At 37.9% G+C, this 21,576-nt stretch overlaps 1 protein-coding gene across 1 annotated transcript in view; it reads left to right on the forward strand.

Moving 5' to 3' along the window:
- LOC137153984 (connector enhancer of kinase suppressor of ras 2-like) overlaps positions 1-21,576 on the forward strand; it is a 474,493-nt gene that overhangs the window by 254,073 nt on the left and 198,844 nt on the right. Inside the window, exon 8 of the mRNA XM_067549753.1 lies at positions 315-383. Within this exon, the coding sequence (XP_067405854.1) occupies positions 315-383 (69 nt within the window). The remainder of the gene's footprint in view (positions 1-314; positions 384-21,576) is intronic.

Consider the following 21,576-nt stretch of genomic DNA (forward strand, 5'->3'; position numbering starts at 1 on the left):
GCTGCTTGAAGCCCTAATCTCACATTTGCAAGCGCAGTAGTACAACTACAAGTTACATTGGATGGGAGGTGGGCAATAGAGTGCACCAGGGCTTAGTGGAGAAGATGATCACTGGTGTAGGGAGGGGGAACCTAAAGTACCTAGTCACAATAGTAGTATGCATACAGTGGTTGGGAAAGGAAACACAGCACCTTATAAATACAATTGTTATTAGAATAGATTTTCCTTGGACAGGGACTATTGTCTCTCCCCTCCCCCCCCCCACCGGTTCTTGGTGCGTCATGGTTGCCAAATTAATTATCTCTTGCCTTTAGTCTCCTGCAGACCAGTGTAAGAAGATCCATGCAGGGGATGAGGTGATCCAGGTCAACCATCAAACTGTGGTGAGTACTTAGTAGATATTGTGGTGTGGGTTTGTTCTGTTCCCAGCACTATGAAAAATATTCCACTTAGTAGTTAGCTTTCTGCAATGTAAATTATTATATATGCATTTAAAATATGGTAGCCAATGTTGAATGAGTAAAAGTTATCCAGAAAATGTGAAAGAAATGGATTGATTGATCAACCATCCCTTGGGGTATTGAAATACCTTTGTATATTTCTGTATTTGCTGTGCACTATCATGTTATGGAAGGAGATCCAGAAACACATTATTTCATTGAATCAACTCTAATTCTTACACTTTGGTTTTCATAATAAATAAGCACACTAATTTAGTACAACTATTTTAAAATGGATTTTAAATTGTTTATAATCTGGGATTTTGAGGATAAATGCAGAAGTACTGTAACAGTGAAATACTGAATATTCTCAGGAGAATTAAACCAAACTTTATTTAAAACAAACAAGATTACTATGATGTAGATAGAAATCTCTAGGGCTTTGATCCTGCGTACACTTACGTGAGCGCTTAACTTTAAGCAGATGAGCAGTTCTGTTAAAGTCAATGGATCTACTCATCTGCTTAATGACAAAAATGCTTGTATTTGCAGGATCAGAGTCTAAAATACTACAAGACAAAACATGTATGCACATAAATGTACTTTTAATTATCTTTCCTCAATTTTATATTTTAATCACTATACAGATGTTACATAATTGCATGCACAGCAATAGTTGACTATCTTTCATTTTCTATATAAACACAACAGTCATTCATCTCCACAGCATACAATGAATTCTACCTTCACTTATACCACTTGTAACCCCACTGGCCAGTATTTTCTGGCTTCTGAGTGCTAGATTTCTGAAGCTTAATGTTGCATTAATACTAATTTTTATTAACATTAATAATTATCAATGTACTAAAACACCCCATTGAAGAGCCTCGTCCTATCCGATATGACCATATATTTTCTCTTGCCATTCTGATAGTTACAGGAGCTGTTGCTTTCAGCTTGGTGATGAGTTTGAATATATTACTGTAATTATATCACTTAAACATGCAGCAAAATCATCTCCAAAAACTTCCTTAATATCAGGGATAGGAGAAAATTAAGAATATGAATCCAATGTTTTTTATGGTCTGTCTGCAATTTTGGTTCTTTCTGCAATATTATACAACTTTTTAATTTTTATTTGTAAATTTCTCTGCTGGAAAGACACCACAACTGTGTGGTGGGGGGTATAGCTGTTCAACGTTTGTATTTACCACTATAGGTGCACATAGCATTATAAAGAAAAATAAAGACCGTCTCAGTGCCCTGAAAAGTTACAGTTCAGCCTCTTAACATAGTCTTGCACAAAACTGTCTCCATCCAAACAACCGCAGTAAAAGTGGAAACATACCTCTTTCCACCTCTTTCATTTCAGCCAGGTGTGAACACCAACACAGAAATATGACCATTGAAAGTTTATCGCTATAAAGCATACATAATTTTCTCTTAAAAAGTTGCATGAGAAATTAAATTTTAAAAATGTTAATAACATAAAAATGTCAATACTGGGTCAGACCAATGGTCCGTCTAGTTCAGTATCTGTATCTGACAATGGCCAGTGCTAGATGCTTCAGAAGGAATGAAGAGAACAGGGCAATTTCAAGTGATCCATCCCCTGTTGTCCAGTCCCACTTTCTCCACATGTTTGTTCACACCGTCAAAGAATTCTAATAGATTGGTGAGGCATGATTTCCCTTATAAAATCCACACTGACTCTTCCCCAACATATCATGTTTATCTGTGTGTCTGATCATCCTGTTCTTTACTATAGTTTCAACCAATTGGACTGGTAATAAAGTTAGGCTTACTGGCTTGTAATTGCCATCCCGTCAGACCAATGGTAATTGCCATCCCCTGCTTCTCATGTACTTAAAAAAAAATATTGCTGTTAGATTTTGTGTCCTTAGCTAGTTGCTCTTCAAAGTCTTTCTTGGCCTGCCTAATTATACTTTTACACTTGACTTGTCAGAATTTATGCTCCTTTCTGTTTTCCTAACTATAATATGCAGCTCTTGTCTATGCTAGAGACCCTTATGGGATTGTCTCACTTACACCCTTTAATGCCTCCCAAGTTCACCCTCCAGGTTACTCGCATGGCTTCTTTCATCTCTCTTGAGGATTGAACCCTGAGTCCAACCACTCTGGAAAAGGATCACTGGATGGCAGCTCCTCTGTTTCCCAATGGTGTTAACACGACTACAGGGGCCAGTGACCAGCAGCTGGTTAAAGTGACTCAAAAACATCTTCTTCAAAACAAAGCTTTGTTTATTCACTGAAATAGAGAAAAGGGATAAAACACCAAAAGGCCAATACACCAGGTTCTTATGTAAATTTTATTCTTTCTTTGCAAGTTTTGGGTGAGTTCTCCAGAGCTCAGACATCCTGCTGCTGGGCTGGGAGAGTCAGAAAGCCTCTGTGGCATTCTTTGTGTCTCTCTGTCAGAGACTCAACTCTCGCTACTGCTGCCCACTCAAGCCCCATTCCTCTCTAGGCTGGCATTTTTAAGGTTTTAGTATCCCCTTTGATTCTAGGTTTGAGCCTGGGAAGAATATACCTTGCTAGCTTAGCTGTAGCCAGGCAGGTGGTATTCCCCAGTTAATAACTCCCCCAAGTATTTGCTCAAGGAATCTTGATATCCTCTGTGCAGGTACCTTATTTGTCATTGATTCATTTTTCTGATTGTTTCCCCCTAACAGGCATCTTTGATTTAACTTCTGGCAGTCAGGCAGAATAATATTAAGCAGATAACTTGAGGTGCATATGATATAATACATATTATACATTATCACAAAAAAAACCAACCAAACAAAAAAAAACACGCAATTCCCTCTTTCTTTCCAGGAATTGAGTTAGTGCTGCAAATGGCTGCCAGAGCCAGAACACCGTCTACTGTAGGGTTCCGAAGGTTGGCAGTCATATTATGATATATGGCCTAATATTGCCTAGTTAAATTAACTATCCTACCTCTGTCATTGACTTGCTCTGTGATCCAGTGCAAGTCACTGCATCTCTCTGTGTCCCCCATTGCCCCATTAGTAAAATGGAGATGCTATTTCTCCATCTTTGTAAAGCTTTTAGAGATCTACAGAACAAAAAGTGCTACGTAAGTGCTAGGTTTCATTTTTTATTATTATTAAAAGTCAGAAAACAACCCTGATGTCATGGTGTGTCTCTCTTTGGATTGCCTGAATCCAGACTTGACTACAGTATATATAGGATATATAATGGAGCAAAGATAACACTGCTGTTGGAACCTTAACTTTTGTATTTCCTGGGTTTTGTGATTTTAACTGAACAGCCTTAACATTTTAGTAACTCAGTTATATGTCTTTAATTAAGTTCAGTACATAGATTTCTAATTAGTTAGAACTCATTGCAGTAAATGGGAAGCAGTCTTCAGAAATATCAAAGCCTTCTGTCAAATATAGTTTGAACAGTGCAATTTTACTAATTTAAATCACCATCCGTATTTAGGGAAATTCACTAACTGTAAATTGGAATAGTTTGGAGTGTTCTCCAAATGTGGTATTTTCCTTCCTAATTGATTGTTGTTGCCCTTCATTAACAGATCTGTTTGAGCTTCCAGGGTAATGATTTTTTGAGTTGTTCCCTCACAGTATTTCCCTACACAACCAGTCTTTCGTTCCAGTGTAATTTCTGTTCAAATAATCAAAATATGGATAGAATCCTACTTCTGTTCCAGTCTGATAAGGGCCAAATATGGAAATCTAGTGAGACCTCCCCATGCGGATTGTTAATATAGAGTGTCATTCCAAAGACTCTTGCCTTGAGTCTGTGTCACCAATGTCTCTTGATGAAATTGTTTCTGCAGTTGCCCAGATTTGAATTTCTGTGGGTGTCTATTATTAGCAATGTGATTTTGGTTTACAGGGCTAATCTTAGGCTGCTTTGAGTTGCTTAATAAATTGGGAAAGGTTTAATCTTTTGTCTTTCATCACTTTTCATTCCTAAAAGAGCTTGAATTTTCATTAAGCAAAACTATCTCTTTGGAACAACAAAACCCACTAACGATTCTCAATTCAAGACCCTGCTATCCAGGATAAGATGCATTATGTAGAGCAGTCACACACATCTGCCTGCAACCATACATTGCCTTCCATTTATATTTTAAAATACAAAAAAAGTTCCAGTTTTACTATAAAATAGATATTAAATCTGGAAAGAATGGTGTCTATCAGGTCTGATTATATTGGAATGAGAGTTTAGCAGTGTGTATTGTACAGTGATTGACCTGTTGCCTGGCTAATACAATGGGTCTCTGTTTTTTAATTCTCTAATGAATGCTATAGTTAATCATTTAATTTTTTCAGTAGATACTAATAAGCAAAAGAAGTGATAACTGAGTGATGTGAAATAATGTGCACAGCGAAATCTCAGTACCATTTGTTTAGTAGCTAAATATTGACAGCTAAAATCATATTCTGTGCTTCACTGATATCAAGTGGATGGTAGTTTCAGGCCTTGTTTAAATTAGAATCATTTTCAAACACCAATGCCACTCCACTGCAGGAGGCAACATTAGATGTGTTAATGTAGACAAAGGAGCTGGTGGATACTGGCATTTTAAGCACCAGGGGCCAGGTCCTCAGCTGGTGTATGTTGGCATAGCTCCATTTTCTTTGGAGGAGCTGATTTACACCAAATGAGGACCTATACCCATATCATCTAGTCCTTCTCTGAACAGTGTTAGACAATAAAGTGATTTTAAATGTTAATGGCTGTCTGGAGCCCGTTCTGCTCCAGTGCACCTACTGTAGAGCTATCGCATTGTTAGAAACTCACTGGTCTCTCTCAAACGTTTGACAGTATTTTCTGCTGTTGGATAACTAGTTCTGAGGAAAATGTACTCTGGCTTAAATTGGATTCTATACTCCTGAAATAAATGTCTATGGTTGAAACTGAATTATTTTGAATCAAATATTTCTCTCTGCAGCCCTGAGCAAAAACCCCAAATCCCCTATTTAATCTGCTTTGGGATTTTCTCTGAATAGTTTAAAGCAGAGACGAGGTTTGTGGCAAAATTTGAATCTATATTTTAAATGTCTCAAAGTCTGGTGGGGTTTGGATCTGGGATTTTGGATTGGGTCATCCTTAGTTTAAAAAAGCATCAGCTCAGCCCTAACACTTCTCAACTCTGGTTTCTTCTGGTGGTTCTGTTTTTTCGGGAGCAGCATCCAGATTCCTGCAATAGAGTTGTCTGCTCGTGGATTTCCCAATTGGCTGCAGCAAAGGGATAATAACTGTTTCTTCACTGCTTTGCTTTCTCTGATTGGGAAAGATAAAACTTGCTGTGCACCCTTGTACTGATCAGTGCTTCTCTCTCTCTCACTTGCTATGCATTTGTTTCTTCTCTTTGCAGCATTGGCTGTTGTCTCCATGGTAGAATCAGAAAGAAACACTGGCTATATTAGAATACATTTGGCTAGTGATGGGTCTGGTCAGCAGAAGAGAATTCCTGCTATGCGAACAAGGAGATGCAGGAGATTCTGGGGATGCCACATGTGCAAGAGTGCCCTAAACTTACAGGAGTATAGGGAGAAAAAAGAGATTAGGGGAAGAAAAAGACAGAGCTGGGGAATGAGTGATTAGAGAAGAAAGTATTAGGGAAAATGGAAGCAGAAGAGAGCAAGAGAATAAAAGGCTGTATTTTAAAGGATGTCCTTTATTTGGTGGTAGAGGTAACATGACTACTCTCTCTTTTAAAAAAAAAAAAAAAAAAAAGAAGAGAGAGAGAGAAAGAAAGAAAGCCACTAAGAAGCATTTGGTCAGATAACGAATATTTTCCAAACAATTATTATACCATGTAATCACATTCTGACACACATGATTTTGTGCCAGGAATAAAACGTTATAGGGTACAGTCCTATATACATGAGCCTTGTCCTTAATATTTCAGGTAGTTTCTTTTTTATCTTTGAAACACAAAGGGTCACCCTAATAGGGAACAAATCTCTGTTCGTGTTTTGGAGAAGAGAAAAGGAAAGGGAGAGGCTTAGGGAAGCAGAGGGGAGACATGATGCATAAGAAAATAATACACAGAAAAAATGCATATGAAAGCAGTTGAAGTAAAATTGAGAGGGGAAAACAGACAGTGGGGGTCAGAGATGAAAAAATAGGAAACGTAAGGGAAAACAGAGGGAATCAAAGAAGAAAGAAATCTATAATAAATAAGTGATGAGAAGAATGGAGTTACAGTGGACAAAATTCAGCTGTTTTAGAGTTATAGAAAACATTCATATATTAGAAGGGAAGAGAGAGAAAAGAGGAAAGAACAAAAACAGGAGACAAAGTAAAGATTTTATGTTTTAATTTTTTTGGTAGAACTGATGGAATTATATTTTCTCTGGTTTTTCTTTATTTCTAAACAATAAACTTTGTACATTACAATTCTGATTCTAGAAACTAAGTAGAAACAAACAGGAGCAAATTCATCCTTGATGTAGTTTTGTTGACTTCACTGGCATTATGTCAAAGATGAATTTGGTGCTTTTAAGTTTTTAAAATATTTTTGCAAGAATTTATTGCAACAAACAGGAATAACAACAAAATGTATCCCTGTGGTGTCCTTCACAGGGATATCCTAGGATGCTTCACGTAAACATAATTAAAAAGACAGAATCCAGTTCCATCTCAGTCAACAGGTACATTAGATACAGAATAAACAGGGGTTTATTTAGAAGTGATAGAAACCCTCATGCTCAACGGAATTGCTAAATTAATGGTGTTCGGAATAGCTTCCCCTATGGGTAGCTATTGTGGGGACTAGCTGCCCTGTAGTGCCCCCTGTTGGCAGAGCATGCAATGACTAGCACTCCCTGCCTCACTTTCCTTGCCTTATGTTTGTCTCCTCAGCTTTGCAGACACTAGTCTGCGCTGGAGATGTGGCTTAGTCCTCTGGCCAAGTGATAGACAAAACATAACCCCTTCTGGGGTGGCAAAAGTCCAACTAAAAAGTCCCAAAAGATATTTCTGTCCTTCAGGGCTTCTTTTCAGCCCACCCTTTGGGCCTTGTTCCTGTCCCTTTTCTGAGCTACCTGTACAAGTCTTTCAGGTTGTGGAATAGAGCACTGGGCCCTCAGGCTGCTTTTCCTGGAGTACCCTTTCTTCTGCAGACCATGGCTTAGGGCCGTCAACAGACTCCTTCTCCCACCCAGACTGAACTCTCTCAACTTTTATAAAGCCCAGATATCCCTTAAACTATCACCTGATCCACCTTTGCCCTGTCCCCCCATAGGCTGGAATTAGCTAATTATTTATGGCACAGGTATGGCTGGTTCCATCTCCCCTTACAGGGTCCAATCACCCTTTGATAATAGATTATTCCACAGTTGCTTATTATGAAGTTTATGCTTCTTTCCCTGGATCTGGTGACTACCAGAGACAGGGTACTGGGTTAGATAGACCACTGGTGTGAGCCAGGATGACATTTTCTATGTTCCAGTGCAGAAATGTTCAGCATGTGGCAGATATTTCTTTAGTTTAGACTTGCAGGTTGCAATAGACTGAGCACTTGGCAAACTTGAGAGCCTTTCTAAAGGGACTAGAATGAACAAATCTCTCAGTATGGTCAGCTTATGTCCACTCATTGTATAGGGGATATTTTCCTTACCAATTAGAATACTATCATGGTCCTGGCTGTAAACCTATCTACATGCTGAGCAAACCTTCATAATGCTGTCAGTTGCTACCCTTCAACTGTCAAATGTATGGCTGTTCATAACAGCAGTGCTTGAATAATACTTACCAGCAGAATAATTTATCTTGAATGTCTAGACTGAAGATATGTCATAATTTGAAACATTTTGCTACTTTTATTAGTTTAATTATTAGTATTTTTATTGGAGCTATTTTTTAAATCAATGTAAAAAAATATACAATATGCTTCATACATTGGTACTTGAAATATTACAGACTGCTACTATTGCTTGTTGATTTAGCAGCTCACTTTAATGGCCACTTGAATCAGTATCCTACACAGCTATATATTTTTCCTAATTTGGTTGATATTTTAACCGTCAAGAAATCTGAGGGACATAGTTACCACAGCTGGCTGAAAAACTAAAATAACCATATTTTTTTCATATAATCCTTCTGTTGCAGTCAGCCCTCAGCCTGTGGAAGGTTTATGAACCATTTCTACATTTTTCTTGAATATATCATACTCTGGTTCTTTAGCATAAAAATATTGCCTGCTTTTTCCGATAAATTCTACATTTTAGCTGCAATACTCTGTTTACTATACTATAAAAAAAGTAATTTTGAGGTGTGAGTTGATATTCACTGTGTAGATAGCAAAGTTACCTTTTTCTTAAACAGTAATATAAATAGCAGTGGAATGATGCTTTATCCCAGAGGAAAAAGGAAAAATATTAATACAGGAATGAGAAAAGATACTCAGTGGGTCTTTAAGAGCTAGATTGTGCTTTAAAGGCACAGTCCTTACTTTGATTTACCTACTTTCTCTTTTCATGTAGTAACGTCCTCCCCTCTCCCACAGAAGGAAATATAGGGAGAAGCAATCAGTGTGGGGGAGACCCTGGCAAATTAGTTCATAAGCTAATTTTTCAAAGACCCAAAGGAGGCCAAGGAGACTTTGCTGACCTCTCTCATACTGTCCCTAATTATCAGACACCCTCCCAATTCAAGTTTGGTACCCATTCCCTTTTCGTCTGTGAAGCCTTCCAGCCAGAGAAATCACACCCATGGTGTTCCTCCTGTTTTCTTGTGGACACTATTGTACCTTCTTGTGTCTTTTACCAGTCAGCTTTTTAGACATGGACTCTGTCATATCTTATAAAGCACTTTACAGCACTTCTGTATAAGTACTGAATAACTCCACTGATGCAGGTTGTTTTATGCCAGCCTTTTACAAATATCAAAATTCATCCGTTATTACTAAAATTAATCATTAAGTATGTCTCTTTGAATTTTAAAAAACAAGAATGCCACTTCCCTCACTGAAATTTGTAAAAACAAAAAAACCCAAAAACCTGTCTCTTACCTTTCAGATGGATTTCTCACATGATTCAAATCCTGCTTCGATAAAAAGTATAAAATGAATTTAGTGGTTTTGATCTTGTGTCCTGAAAATATTTATCCATATAATAAAATTACCATCTATCTAATTTATTTAATCTTTGTATTTGAATACACCCATCACTGTGATATCTGAGCACAAATACATTTATGTAAAGTAGTTGGTAGACATTTTTGTCACTATCTGTATAGGATAGTCATTAAGGGTAAGGCTAATGTAAAGAAGGATGGATCATTGTTTTATTCTGAAAGTGGTGGTATTTGTGGTCAGTCTGAGGTCTTGGTGGAAGGGAGTTCAGTAGCGTAATCCAGCTGCTAAGAGAGCCTAATTTCCTGGACTTGCAAGTCTTCCCTGGTTAGTTCCAGTGCCTCTGAATATTTCTACCTCACTCCAGGCATGCTAAAACCCGATGGGAAATCCACAAGCCTAGAAAGGGCCTCTAGGAACCAAGGCAAAGCTCATATGATTTTGCTGATGTAGTCAACAGCGCCAAAACCCAATCCTAGGCAGATGTCTAAAGCTCCTAACAGAAAGCTCTCCTGCATGAAGAGTCTATGAATTTGGCCTTTGCTGGTCTGAATATAGTTGCACATTAATGCTATTTTTAAAATGTTTGTTTTATAGTACATGGATCCATTTTAAGAGCATTGCTACACAGAGGCACAATTCAGACTTGTGCTTGGTGATTGCTGGTACTATTAGCCTCTCACTTCACGAGCACCCATGGATTTTTGTAGGAAGTATGAGAATTGCCAAGTGGGGGTCCATTTTCCCAGCACATGTGATCCCGGCCCCAGTTAACTCACCTCCTTATACTTAGCTTTTCCTGCCCTTGCACCTACCCATCATCTCTTTCTCTGCCCTCCACTCATTCATTCAGTTCTCAAAAACATCCCTCTCATTCCTTCAGCCACCCCACATACATGAGGATCTGTAGGACCGAGCATGGGGATATCTTCAGTTCCCCTGTTCTCCCAAGCCCAGAGGAGATAGAAGGGGCACCAGGGGAATTTTCATTATCCCTAGAAGGTAAGAGGAACGGAACAGGGGTCCTTAGGCACAGGAAGGCCACTGTGGTGCTTTAAGCACTCTCACTGATGATCTCTCTCTTCCAGCAGAGGCACTTCTTCCTCATTGCTTCCTCTGAAGCTATGTGATGGTTCATTTCACCAAGACCAGTTCTGCTTGCTTGCTTACAGCATGTTTGCTGTGAGACTGTAAAAATGGGAGACTAACACAAGTGCAAATAAAACATCTCTACTCTACCGTTTGAAAAGGGAAAGTATAGAAAAACTCCAGAGGGGTAGCCGTGTTAGTCTGTATATAGCAAAAACAACAAGAGTTCTGTGGCACTTTAAAGACTAACAAATTTAATTTTAGCAGGCATAAGCTTACGTGAGGCTCCGCTCACTTCCTGGCATCTGACGAAGTGAGCTGAGCCTCACGAAAGCTTATGCCTGCTAAAATTAAATTTGTTAGCCTTTAAAGTGCCACAGAATTCTCGTTGTTTTTTTTAATAGAAAAACTGCCTCATCTAACTAATAAGTGGTGGTTTCAGTATCAGCAGAAATTCTATAACTCAAAATCAATAGAAAATTGGTTTAAAATATAAATAGTGATACATCAGTGTTAGCCCTACAGTCCATTGAATTATGAATACTAAAATTCAATTTTAGGCTAAACAGATCATTTAAGGCCAATTCTGGGAACGAAAGTAATGCTTAAACTTTCATGAAATTTATATATGAATTCATTCTTCATTAAATATATTTAGCCTTTGTTTAAAGTAAGTCTATCTTTTGAATTAAAATGCCATGAGTGTGCAGTCTTCTACCAGTTTCAACATCATTCAGTATCTAATTACCGGATTGTAAAAAAAGCTCAGATTTGGTTATTCTTTTTAATAATGGGACCTAATTTCGAGCAGTTGCACCCATATGTATTAAAATTAGTAATCTTTGTTTCCTTTCTTGCATGGAAGCAATTGAAAAAGCCAGTACATGACCTTCAGGAAAGCTTATTTTTAGCTTCTTAGAGCAAGCTCCAACTTCACTAAGTAAATGAAATTTTATCCTTGACTAGTTTGAAGGAAGAAATGTTCTATTATTTACTAGTGTGTTGCTGAACTTCAAAGCCATATATAGTAGTTTATTACTTGCTCAGATATCATAAGTTGGCATGAATCAATATGGTCCTTTTAATTACTGTTACTTCCATTAGTGAGCTAGAATAATTTGTTGGTTACAGCTCAGTAAATCCTCGTATAATCAGTATATTCACTAACACTGGTATAAGCAATTCACATGGTGAGCTGCAGCTTCCATATATAGCAGAAGTGAACATTTGAACTAATAAATTGGTTGCTGTAAATAAATTATAAAAGAAAAGACTACAGATTTCCTTTTGTAGTGTGTATGTGTGTGTATATATATGTGCAAACAGAACTGCCAAGAAAATGTGTGATATCAAGGGAGAGTAGAAAGTCCTGTGCCATGTTTATCTGCATCTTTTAACTCAGACACTTGCTCTTATCCTGTGGTCTCTTTCTCACTCCCCCTTCCATTATGATCCCAAAGCCTTTTGTGTAAATTCCTTGCTTTATCTTCCCCCTGTTGTGATAACCAAGCCTACAAATTTACCCTACGCGTGAGCTCAACTGTAAAAAGTGAAAGTTCATAAAATGTCACAACAAACTATAACAATAAATGTCGAGGGGGGGGAGAAGTACAAAAGCAAGACAGAAAGACTGAATTAGTCCAAACAAAAACTCAAGGACAGTGTTAAGATCATGCTTGGCAAACAAGAAAAGTGTGAAACAGGAAATAGGTGAACCAAAATTGTTGTATTTGAAATTAGGCCTAATTGGTGAACAAAAAATAATGAGAGGATAGACTGTTCTGCTCATCATTCCTTTTGTGGGGTCCTCAAAAAAGAGGCTGGCTACACTGATTGACTGAAAAAAGGGGAAGACGTGAGCTTCACCATCATAGCTAACATCACCATTGTCTTCTGGGTCCCCAGACCTCCTTTGTCCTGATCCGGAGAGATGTCCTGGCCAGACCAGGCCAGAGAGTGGGACCAAGATGACACTGCAATCTCCACCAGCTCTGGTTAAATCCCGAACTGCATCTGGGATGTGAGATTTCATCTCCTCTCTTACACTGCATATGTGTCCTTTTTCTTCCCTATCTTATTTCTTTTCTTTTCTTAGCTCACACCTTTTGCCTTCTGTCTAATAAGAATCTGGCTTAGTTAGCCACCACTGCATATTTTGCAATACTTCTATAAGCTTGAGACCAAACACACAGCTAAAAGCAATGCTTTAAACAGCCCAATATTGGTACAAGTTTATCAGGTCTCAAAGTGGCCTGTATTTTTCCAGAAGTGAGATTGCAAGTGAAAGTCAACACCAGAGACAGAAGCTGCACTTGTTATCTCTGCTGTTCTTTTCTCTCCCCTTCTGTGTTTGTGCCTTATTTTGTCATCTTAGGAAACAGGATCAGACTGTAACAGCAGCAGCAATAACAACAGCTCCAGCCCATCGCAACTAACTTCTTCTCTTTTACCCCAAGAGAACAGTTATTACCATATTTGATACCAGCTAAGATGGGCGGGGGATGGGGTGTTTCTTTTTAAAAAAATCTCCCCAGCTAAAGGGAACAAAAATATTGTTAAAATGATAGCCATATTTAATATTTCACATTTCAAATGCTGTAGCGTTTATTTTTCCTTTTTTTCCATGTCTTTAATAAAAGGCTAAAAGGATGTTTAACAGTGTATTTGCCACAGTACTAAGCAGGCTGAGGTCTCTGAATACCAAACCCTGAACCTTGTTTTAAACTGTTTAAAGTTGGACAGGGACTGCATTATGTTAACACCTTTGACTCTTTCAATCCATATATTCCATCTAAAGTAATACAATACACCTCATCCTCTCTTTTTAGACCTCTCCCAACTTTATCAATTTCTTTTTATTCCTCTGCTTCTCTCTCTATTTTACTCTGTTCCCTTCCCATTTCCATTTACCTTCTCCTGCTTCCTCCTCCATTACCACTGTTTTTCTCAATTCAGTTGAAAATTGAGGTCTTACGTTCTTTCATGAGAGAGGCAGGGCAAATCTGAGATAACATGCAATAAGTCACCATCCTTGTTGCGTCGCAGAATTGTACTTTCTTCAGATGCTTCTGTGTTCCAAACAAAGATTTTCACAGTCTGCACATTGTCTTAAGAAAGGCATGGTCAGGCCAACAACGGATTTTTTTTTAAAGGGTTGGGAATTTGCTGAATCCTCCAATATGAATCTTATTCAAGAGGTCATATGCTTCTAAATAAAATGTGGTGTAAAGACTGGAATCAGATACTGTACTAGTTAATCATAAGTCTACTAATAAAAATATTTTCGTGATTAGAGGAAGAATTATTTCATATTTTCACATATTATAAAGCTAGAAGAGGCCATCTAGTTTCACCTCTTGTATAACAAAGGCCACAGAATTAATTCCTGTTTGAACTACAGGAAAATATCAAATCTTAAGTTTAAAATGTGTAGAGAGGGAGAATTCAGCACCTTGTTAAATTGTTCCAATAGTTAATTCACCCTCACTTACTCCTTATTTCTAATCTATATTTGTCTAGTCTAAATTTGTCTTCCAACTGTTGGCTCTTGTTATACCTTTATCTGCTAGATTGAAGTACCTGGTATTATCAAATACCTGTTCCCCATCTAGGAACTTCCAGACTGTGACCAAGTCATCCCATAATCTTCTCTTTGATAAACGAAATAGATTGAGCTCCTTGAGCCTTTCACTATAGGGCATATTTTCTTCTAAGGGTCTCTGTGCATTCCCACTTATGGGACTTAGCACCTGTAGCTAACTGATCAACCTACTTGTGTCCAGTGAGAATGTAGTCTACATATGCGTGGCCTATAAGTATGGCTATCCACAGTGTACAAACCTCGCAGACATTGCCTACTCAAAGTGCTAATGATGCCCAACCACGTCAAGGAATCACTACTGTGGTGCACTTACCCCTCCAACATGATGACTGGCATCCCATTCTACCAAGAGCCACCATTAATTATACTCTCAACAGACACATCCCTTATTAGATGGGGAGCACGTCTACTATCTACTACACCACATTATACAGGGCAGGTGGTCTCGAATGGAAATGTGTCTATACATAAATTTGCTAGAACTTCAGGCAGTACGCAACACATGCTTGCATTTCCTTCCCTTTATAAAGAACAAAATGATAAAAATCATAATGGACAACATTGCATGCATGTATTATATACACTGTCAAGGGGGAGCCCGATCATATTTGCTATGCAGAGGGGCAGCGAGGCTATGGAGATTGTGTATCCATCATAGCATCAGTATCTCAGCTTCATATCTCCCAGGATGCCAGAATATAATGGCAGATGCCCTCAGCGGAAACTTCGCACAGAGATACGAATAGAAGCTAAACGAGGCAGTATTAGGAGACATCTTCTGACAATGGGGCCGTCCAACCCTTGATGCTTTGCAACCCCATAGAACAGGAAATGCCCACTATTCTGTTCCAGAGGGGCTTGTGTACCAGATATATGGGTGACGCTTTTCTCATCAGTTGGAATAAGGATCTATTGTATGCGTTTCCCCCCATACCAGTGATCCTGAATATCTTACATAAAATACAATAAGACAGAGCACAAGTAATCCTCATAGCTACTGCATGGCTTAGTCAAGTATGGTATTCTTACCTGCTTCAGATGTTGGGTCACACACCAGTAGCCTTCCCAACACCTGGAGACCTTCTCCATCAGGACAACGACCTCACCCTGCATGCACACACAGCCAAACTGCACCTCACGGTGTGGCTCCTACATGGTTCCAAGGGGAAGAACTAGAATACTCAACACAAGTAAAAAAATGTGTTATTGAACAGTTGAAAGTCAATGACTCGCAAAACTTACCTCCAAAAGTGGACTAGGTTCAATGAATGGTGCAAAAGTAGACATATCTAACCTGTATCTGCTACAGTCCCGAATGTGCTAGACTACATGCTCAAACTTAAAAATTCAGGCCTGTCACTCAGTTATCTCAAAGTTCACTTGACCACTATAGCTGCTAAAGACTATCTTTACTTACCCATTAATCAAATGATTCCTTAGCAGCATACAGAATGCATACCCAGAGATCCACAAATCCACTATTCCACGGGACCTCAACTTAGTATTGTGCACCATAACCGAACACCCATTCGAATGATTAGCAACATGTTCCTTACTACACATGTCCATGAAAGTATCTTTTCTCGTGATTATAACATCTGCATGACGCGTAGGGGAAATCGAGGCACTCATGGTGCACCTCCCCTATACAATTTTCTTCAAGAACAAAGTCACACTACATCCTCACTTGAAATTTTTGCCAAAGATCAATGCACCGTTTCATATCAACCCACCAATCCACTTACCCACTTTCTACCCAAAACCACATGAGAATGCACAAAATGCCTTACTACACACGTTTGATGAGCACTAGTGTTCTACTTGGACAGGACTAAACCCTTCAGACAAACATCAAGACTCTCTGTATCAATAGCAGACCGTGCTAAGGGACAGTCCATATCTAATCAGAGACTCTCCAAATAGATAGAAGACTACATTCACTTATGTTACACCCTGAAAAATGTGCAAACTCCACTAGGGATTAGAATGCACTCCAGTGGGGGATGGCAGCATCTGCAGCCTTCTTTAAGAATGTTCCCATACCTGACATATGTAGAGCGGCTACATGGGCTTCGATTCACACATTTACAAAACATTATGCCATTGACTAAGATTTCAGGTCAGATGCAACCATAGGCATAACTGTACTATCATCTGTAGACAAAATTCCAAAGTTCCCTCCACCAAATGAGGGATACTGCTCCATAATCACCTGGAGTGGAGCACCCACAGGGACACACTTGATGAAGAAGAGAAGGTTACTCATCTGGTGCAGTAACTGAGGTTCTTTGAGATGTGGTACAGTACAAATGAGACAGAAATAGGAATGAGTATGTCTGATAATGAACAAAAGTAGTTGTTAGTGTGCAATTTAGAGCACACAACCTTTTTCCTGATCTGAAAATATTTTTCATTTACAGTGCTGTATCTATTATAAGTTCACAATGTGTGTTCAGTATGTGATCCAAAAATCTCAGAAAAAATGAAGTAATAAAAAAAGTTGCATTTTATTTGTGCATGTAGTTTCAAGCTTACTAGCACCAACTTTATTCTTTAAATGCTTTCTCTGACTATTTGGTCTTTTATATCCAAAGCAAGGTATATACTGAAAACAGCTAAGAAATTCATTAAAATGGATTTTGTTTGAAAACAGTTGTACTAGCTACAGTATGCTTATGGGTTTTTTAAATCTTACTTCTATCATTTATCTTGAAGATGTGCTGAATTATTCAAAAGTAGCATTCATTCTGTGCCATCTGGCACCAAATTCCCATTGGAGGTTCACCAACTGCCAGTGTGGCCCAATGTAACAGACCATAAGTGAATAAAGTGATGTAATGAAGCATGACTGCCAAAGTTTAGGGGACATGCTACTGTTCTGATTGGCAGTCAGTTATTAGTCTGAGCTGTATGTATTCAATCTGTGCATTTTGTAACAAATAAATGCTAATAAAATCACTAATTCACAAAGCAGCCCAAACCAAAATAATGTTTAAAACAATTTTAGAATACAGCACACCCATTTTTAACCTCAAAATATAAAACCTTTAAGAAAAGGTGGTGAGAAGGGAACATAAAATGCAGTTTTAAACTCTGAACCCAATTCAGTAAACACACTTCACTGAGTTTCATGTAACTAATTTCAGAACTAGTAGGTTTACAAGTCCCATTTCCTATCTGCCACTAGAAGTATTTTTATATTTATCGCTTTAGATTGTAGTTACTTAAAGGATTTCTAATTTCTGTAACCTAAACCCATTTTCTCATTTGTAAGAATGTTCTGTTTTGAATAGAAGTAGGTCCAAATCAAAATCCCACATCCAAATACATTCAAACTTGGGAAAGTTCAGATCCAGAGATGAGTTTTGTCTTGGGCCCATGTCTAATTCTGAGTGAAACATGAAATGCAATGAATTGATAAAATTTTATGGCCTGTGTTATGCAGGAGGCAGACTAGATGATCTTAATGTTCTCTTGTAACCATGAAATCTATGAAAAGATATGTATTTTTAAGTCCTGTTTAGGAAATACTTTTTGGGTTGGTGTTCATTTTTGTTTGAACAAAGAAACAAAATTTTAAATAATGAAAGACTTATGACATTAAAACGTAAAATAATCAAGTTAATGACATTCTTTGACATGCTTCATGCACTGATATTTATTCTCAGTTGCTTGTTCTAAAGTTGCTGCAGTGTAGTAATTCTTTTTTGTTTGTTTGTTTTTTTGTTTGTTTTTTTTGGATAATTTTTTCACTGTTCTTCCTGATAACAGATGGTATTTCCCAAAAATCAATAAATATTTTATTTGAGAAGTTGGAGAAATAGCTAGAGGTAACAAAGAAAATGCCCCAAGTATTGAAAAGATTAATCTTTACATACTTTAAATAAATGAGAGAAAGAGTAATTGATGAGAATGATACATAAATAAACATCAGTTTCCTCCATAAAAGCAGCTAATTAATAACTAATGTTGGTCCAAACCATTTGATCTCTTCTTCTATTTACAGTAGTGAGACTTTAACTCACTATTCCATGCACAAAATCAGATCCTAAGATAAATTTATCTCAATTGATGGATGAGACGATGGTATAGGGAGGAGGAGTTTAGATTTATTAGGAAATGGGGAACCTTTTGGGAAAGGGGGAGCCTATACAGGAAGAATGGTCTCTGCCTAACCCAAAATGGAACCAGATTGTTGACACACAAAATTAGAAAGGTCATAGAGCTGTTTTTAAACTAAGGGCTGGAGGAGAGCCGACAGGTGCAGAGGAGCATGTAGTTCTGACAGAGATATTCCTTATGGGAGGATCTATTAATGGAGATTCTCTAGATCCCAGTAAGGAGGAGAGAATGGAAGATGATAAAATAAGTGTAAGATCTGATGCGTAACAGTCAAATGAAAAAGAATCCCATTCAATTACATTACATAATGGCAGACAGCTAAAAAGTGACAACTTTTTACATGCTTATTTACAAAAGCTAGAAGTCTAAATACTAAGATAGGTGAACTTGAGTGCCTCGTATTTAATGAGGATATTGATATAATAGGCATAACAGAAATTTGGTGGAATGAGGATAATCAATGGGACCCAGTAATATTAGGGTACAAAATATATCTGAAGGACAGAATAGGTCATACTGGTGGGGGAGTGGCACTATATGTGAAAAAAAGCATAGAGTCAAATGAAGTAAAAATCTTAAATGAACCAAACTGTACCATAGAATTTCTACGAATAGTAAATCCAGGATTGAATAATAAGACTATAGCAGTAGGGATGGACTACCTGACCAGGATGGTGATAGTGACTGCAAAATGTCAGGGAGATTAGAGAAGCTATAAAAATAAAAAACTCAATAATAATGAGGGATTTCAACTATCCCTGTATTGATTGGGTATATGTCACCTCAGGACAGGATGTAGAGTTAGTGTTTCTTGACAGCTTAATTGACTGCTTAATTGACTGCAGCTAGTCCTAGAACCCACAAGAGGAGAGACCATTTTTGATTTAGTCTTAAGTGGAGCACAAGATCTGGTCCAAGAGGTGAACATAGCTGAACCGCTTGGTAGTAGTGACCATAACATAATAAAATTTAACATCTCTGTCGGGGGGAAACACCAAAGCATCCCACTATGGTAGCATTTAATTTCAGAAAGGGGAATTATACAAAAATGAGGAAGTTAGTTGAACAGAAATTAAAAGATACACTGCCAAAAGTGAAATCCCTGGGAACTTTTTAAATATACCATAATAGAGGATCAATTTAAATGTTGAGTGGAGGACCAAAAAAGTGCCACCGTGGCTAAACAACGAAGTAAAAGAAGCTGTTAAAGGCAAAAAGGCATCCTTTAAAAAGTGAAAGTTAAATCCTATGAGGATAATAGAAAGGAGCATAAACTCTGGCAAATAAAGTATAAAAAATGTAATTAGGAAAGCCAAGAAAGAATCTGAAAAACAACTAGTCAAAGACACACAAAAAAATATTAAGTACATCAGAAGCAGGAAGCCTACTGAACAATCAGTCAGGACACTGAATAATTGAGATGCTAAAGGAGCACTCAAGGAAGATAAGGCCATTTCGGAGAAACTAAATGAATTCTTTGCCTTGGTCTTCAATGTTGAGGATGTGAGGGAGATTCTGAAACCTTAGCCATTCTTTTTAGGTGACAAATCTGAAGAACTGTCCCAGATTGAGGTGTCACTAGATGAGGTTTTGGAACAAACTGATAAATTAAACAGTAATAAGTCACCAGGACCAGATGGTATTCACCCAAAAGTTCTGAAGGCATCATTTAGATCAGCTTCTGTACCAGATGACTGGAGGATAGCTAATGTGACGCCAATTTTTTAAAAAGGCTGCAGAGGCAATCCCAGTAATTACAGGCCAGTAAGCTTAACTTCAGTACCAGGCAAATTGGTGGAAACTATAAGGAACAGAATTATCAGACGCATAGATGAATATGATTTGTTGGGGAAGAGTAAACATGGATTTTGTAAAGGGAAATCATGCCTCACCAATCTACCAGAATTCTTTGCGGGGGTTAACAAGCATGTGGACAAGCGTGATCCAATGGATATAGAGTACTTAAATGTTCAGAAAGCCTTTGACAAAGTCTCTGACCAAAGGCTCTTAAGCAAAGTAAGCAGTAATGGGGGATGAGAGGGCAAGTCCTCTCATGGATCAGTAACTACTTAAAAGATAGGAAACAAAGGGTAGGAATAAATTGTCAGTTTTCACAATGGAAAGAGGTAAATAGGGGTGTCCCTCAGGGACCAGTATTGTTCAACATGTTCATAAATGATCTGTAAAAAGGGGTAAACAGTGAGGTGGCAAAATTTGCAGATGATACAAAACTACTCAAGATGGTTAAGTCCAAAGCAGACTGTGAAGTTTTACAAAGGGATCTCTCAAAACTAGGTGGCTGGGCAACAAAATGGCAGATGAAATTCAGTATTTATAAATGCAAAGTAATGCACATTGGAAAACATAATCCCAACTATACATATAAAATTATGGAGTCTATATTAGCTGTTACCACTCAAGAAAGAGATCTTGGAGTCATTGTGGATGGTTCTCTGAAAACATCAGGTCAATGTTCAGCAGCAGTAAAAAAGTCTAACAGAATGTTGGGAATCATTAGGAAATGGATAGATAATAAGACAGAAAATATTACATTGCCTCTACAGAAATCCATGGTACACCCACATGAATACTGCAGGCATATCTTGATTGCCCCATCTCAAAGAAAAATATTGGAATTGAAAAAGGTACAGAAAAGGACAACAAAAATTATTAAGGGTTTGGAACAGCTTCTTATGAGGGAAGATTAATAAGAGTGGGACTGTTCACCTTGGAAAAGAGACAACTAAAGTGGGATATGATAGAGGTCTATAAAATTATGACTGGTGTGGAGAAAGTAAATAAAGTGTTGTTTACTCCTTCTCAGAACACACAGACTAGGGGTCACCAAATAAAATTTATAGGCGGCAGATTTAAAATAAACAAAAGGAAGTATTTCTTCACAAAACACACAGTCAACCTATGGAACTCTTTACCAGAGGATGTTGTGAAGGCCAAAAGTGTAACAGGATTCAATAAAGAACTAGGTAAGTTCATGGAGGATAGATCCATCAAAGGCTATTAGCCAAGATGGTCAGGGAGACAAAATTATTCTCTGAAGTGTCCTTACTGTTTGCCAGAAGCTGGGAGTGGGCAACAGGATGGATCACTTGATGTTTACCTGTTCTGTTCATTCCCTCTGAAGCACCTGCTATTGGCTACTGTCAAAAGACAGGATACTGGACTAGATGGACCATTTGTCTGACCCAGTATGGTCGTTCTTATGTTCTGTCATTCTATCCTCT

The sequence above is a fragment of the Emydura macquarii genome, unplaced genomic scaffold (assembly GCF_026122565.2).
Source record: "Emydura macquarii macquarii isolate MOO-44397 ecotype Brisbane River unplaced genomic scaffold, CSIRO-AGI_Emac_v2 contig_1253, whole genome shotgun sequence".
Taxonomy (NCBI): domain Eukaryota; kingdom Metazoa; phylum Chordata; order Testudines; family Chelidae; genus Emydura; species Emydura macquarii.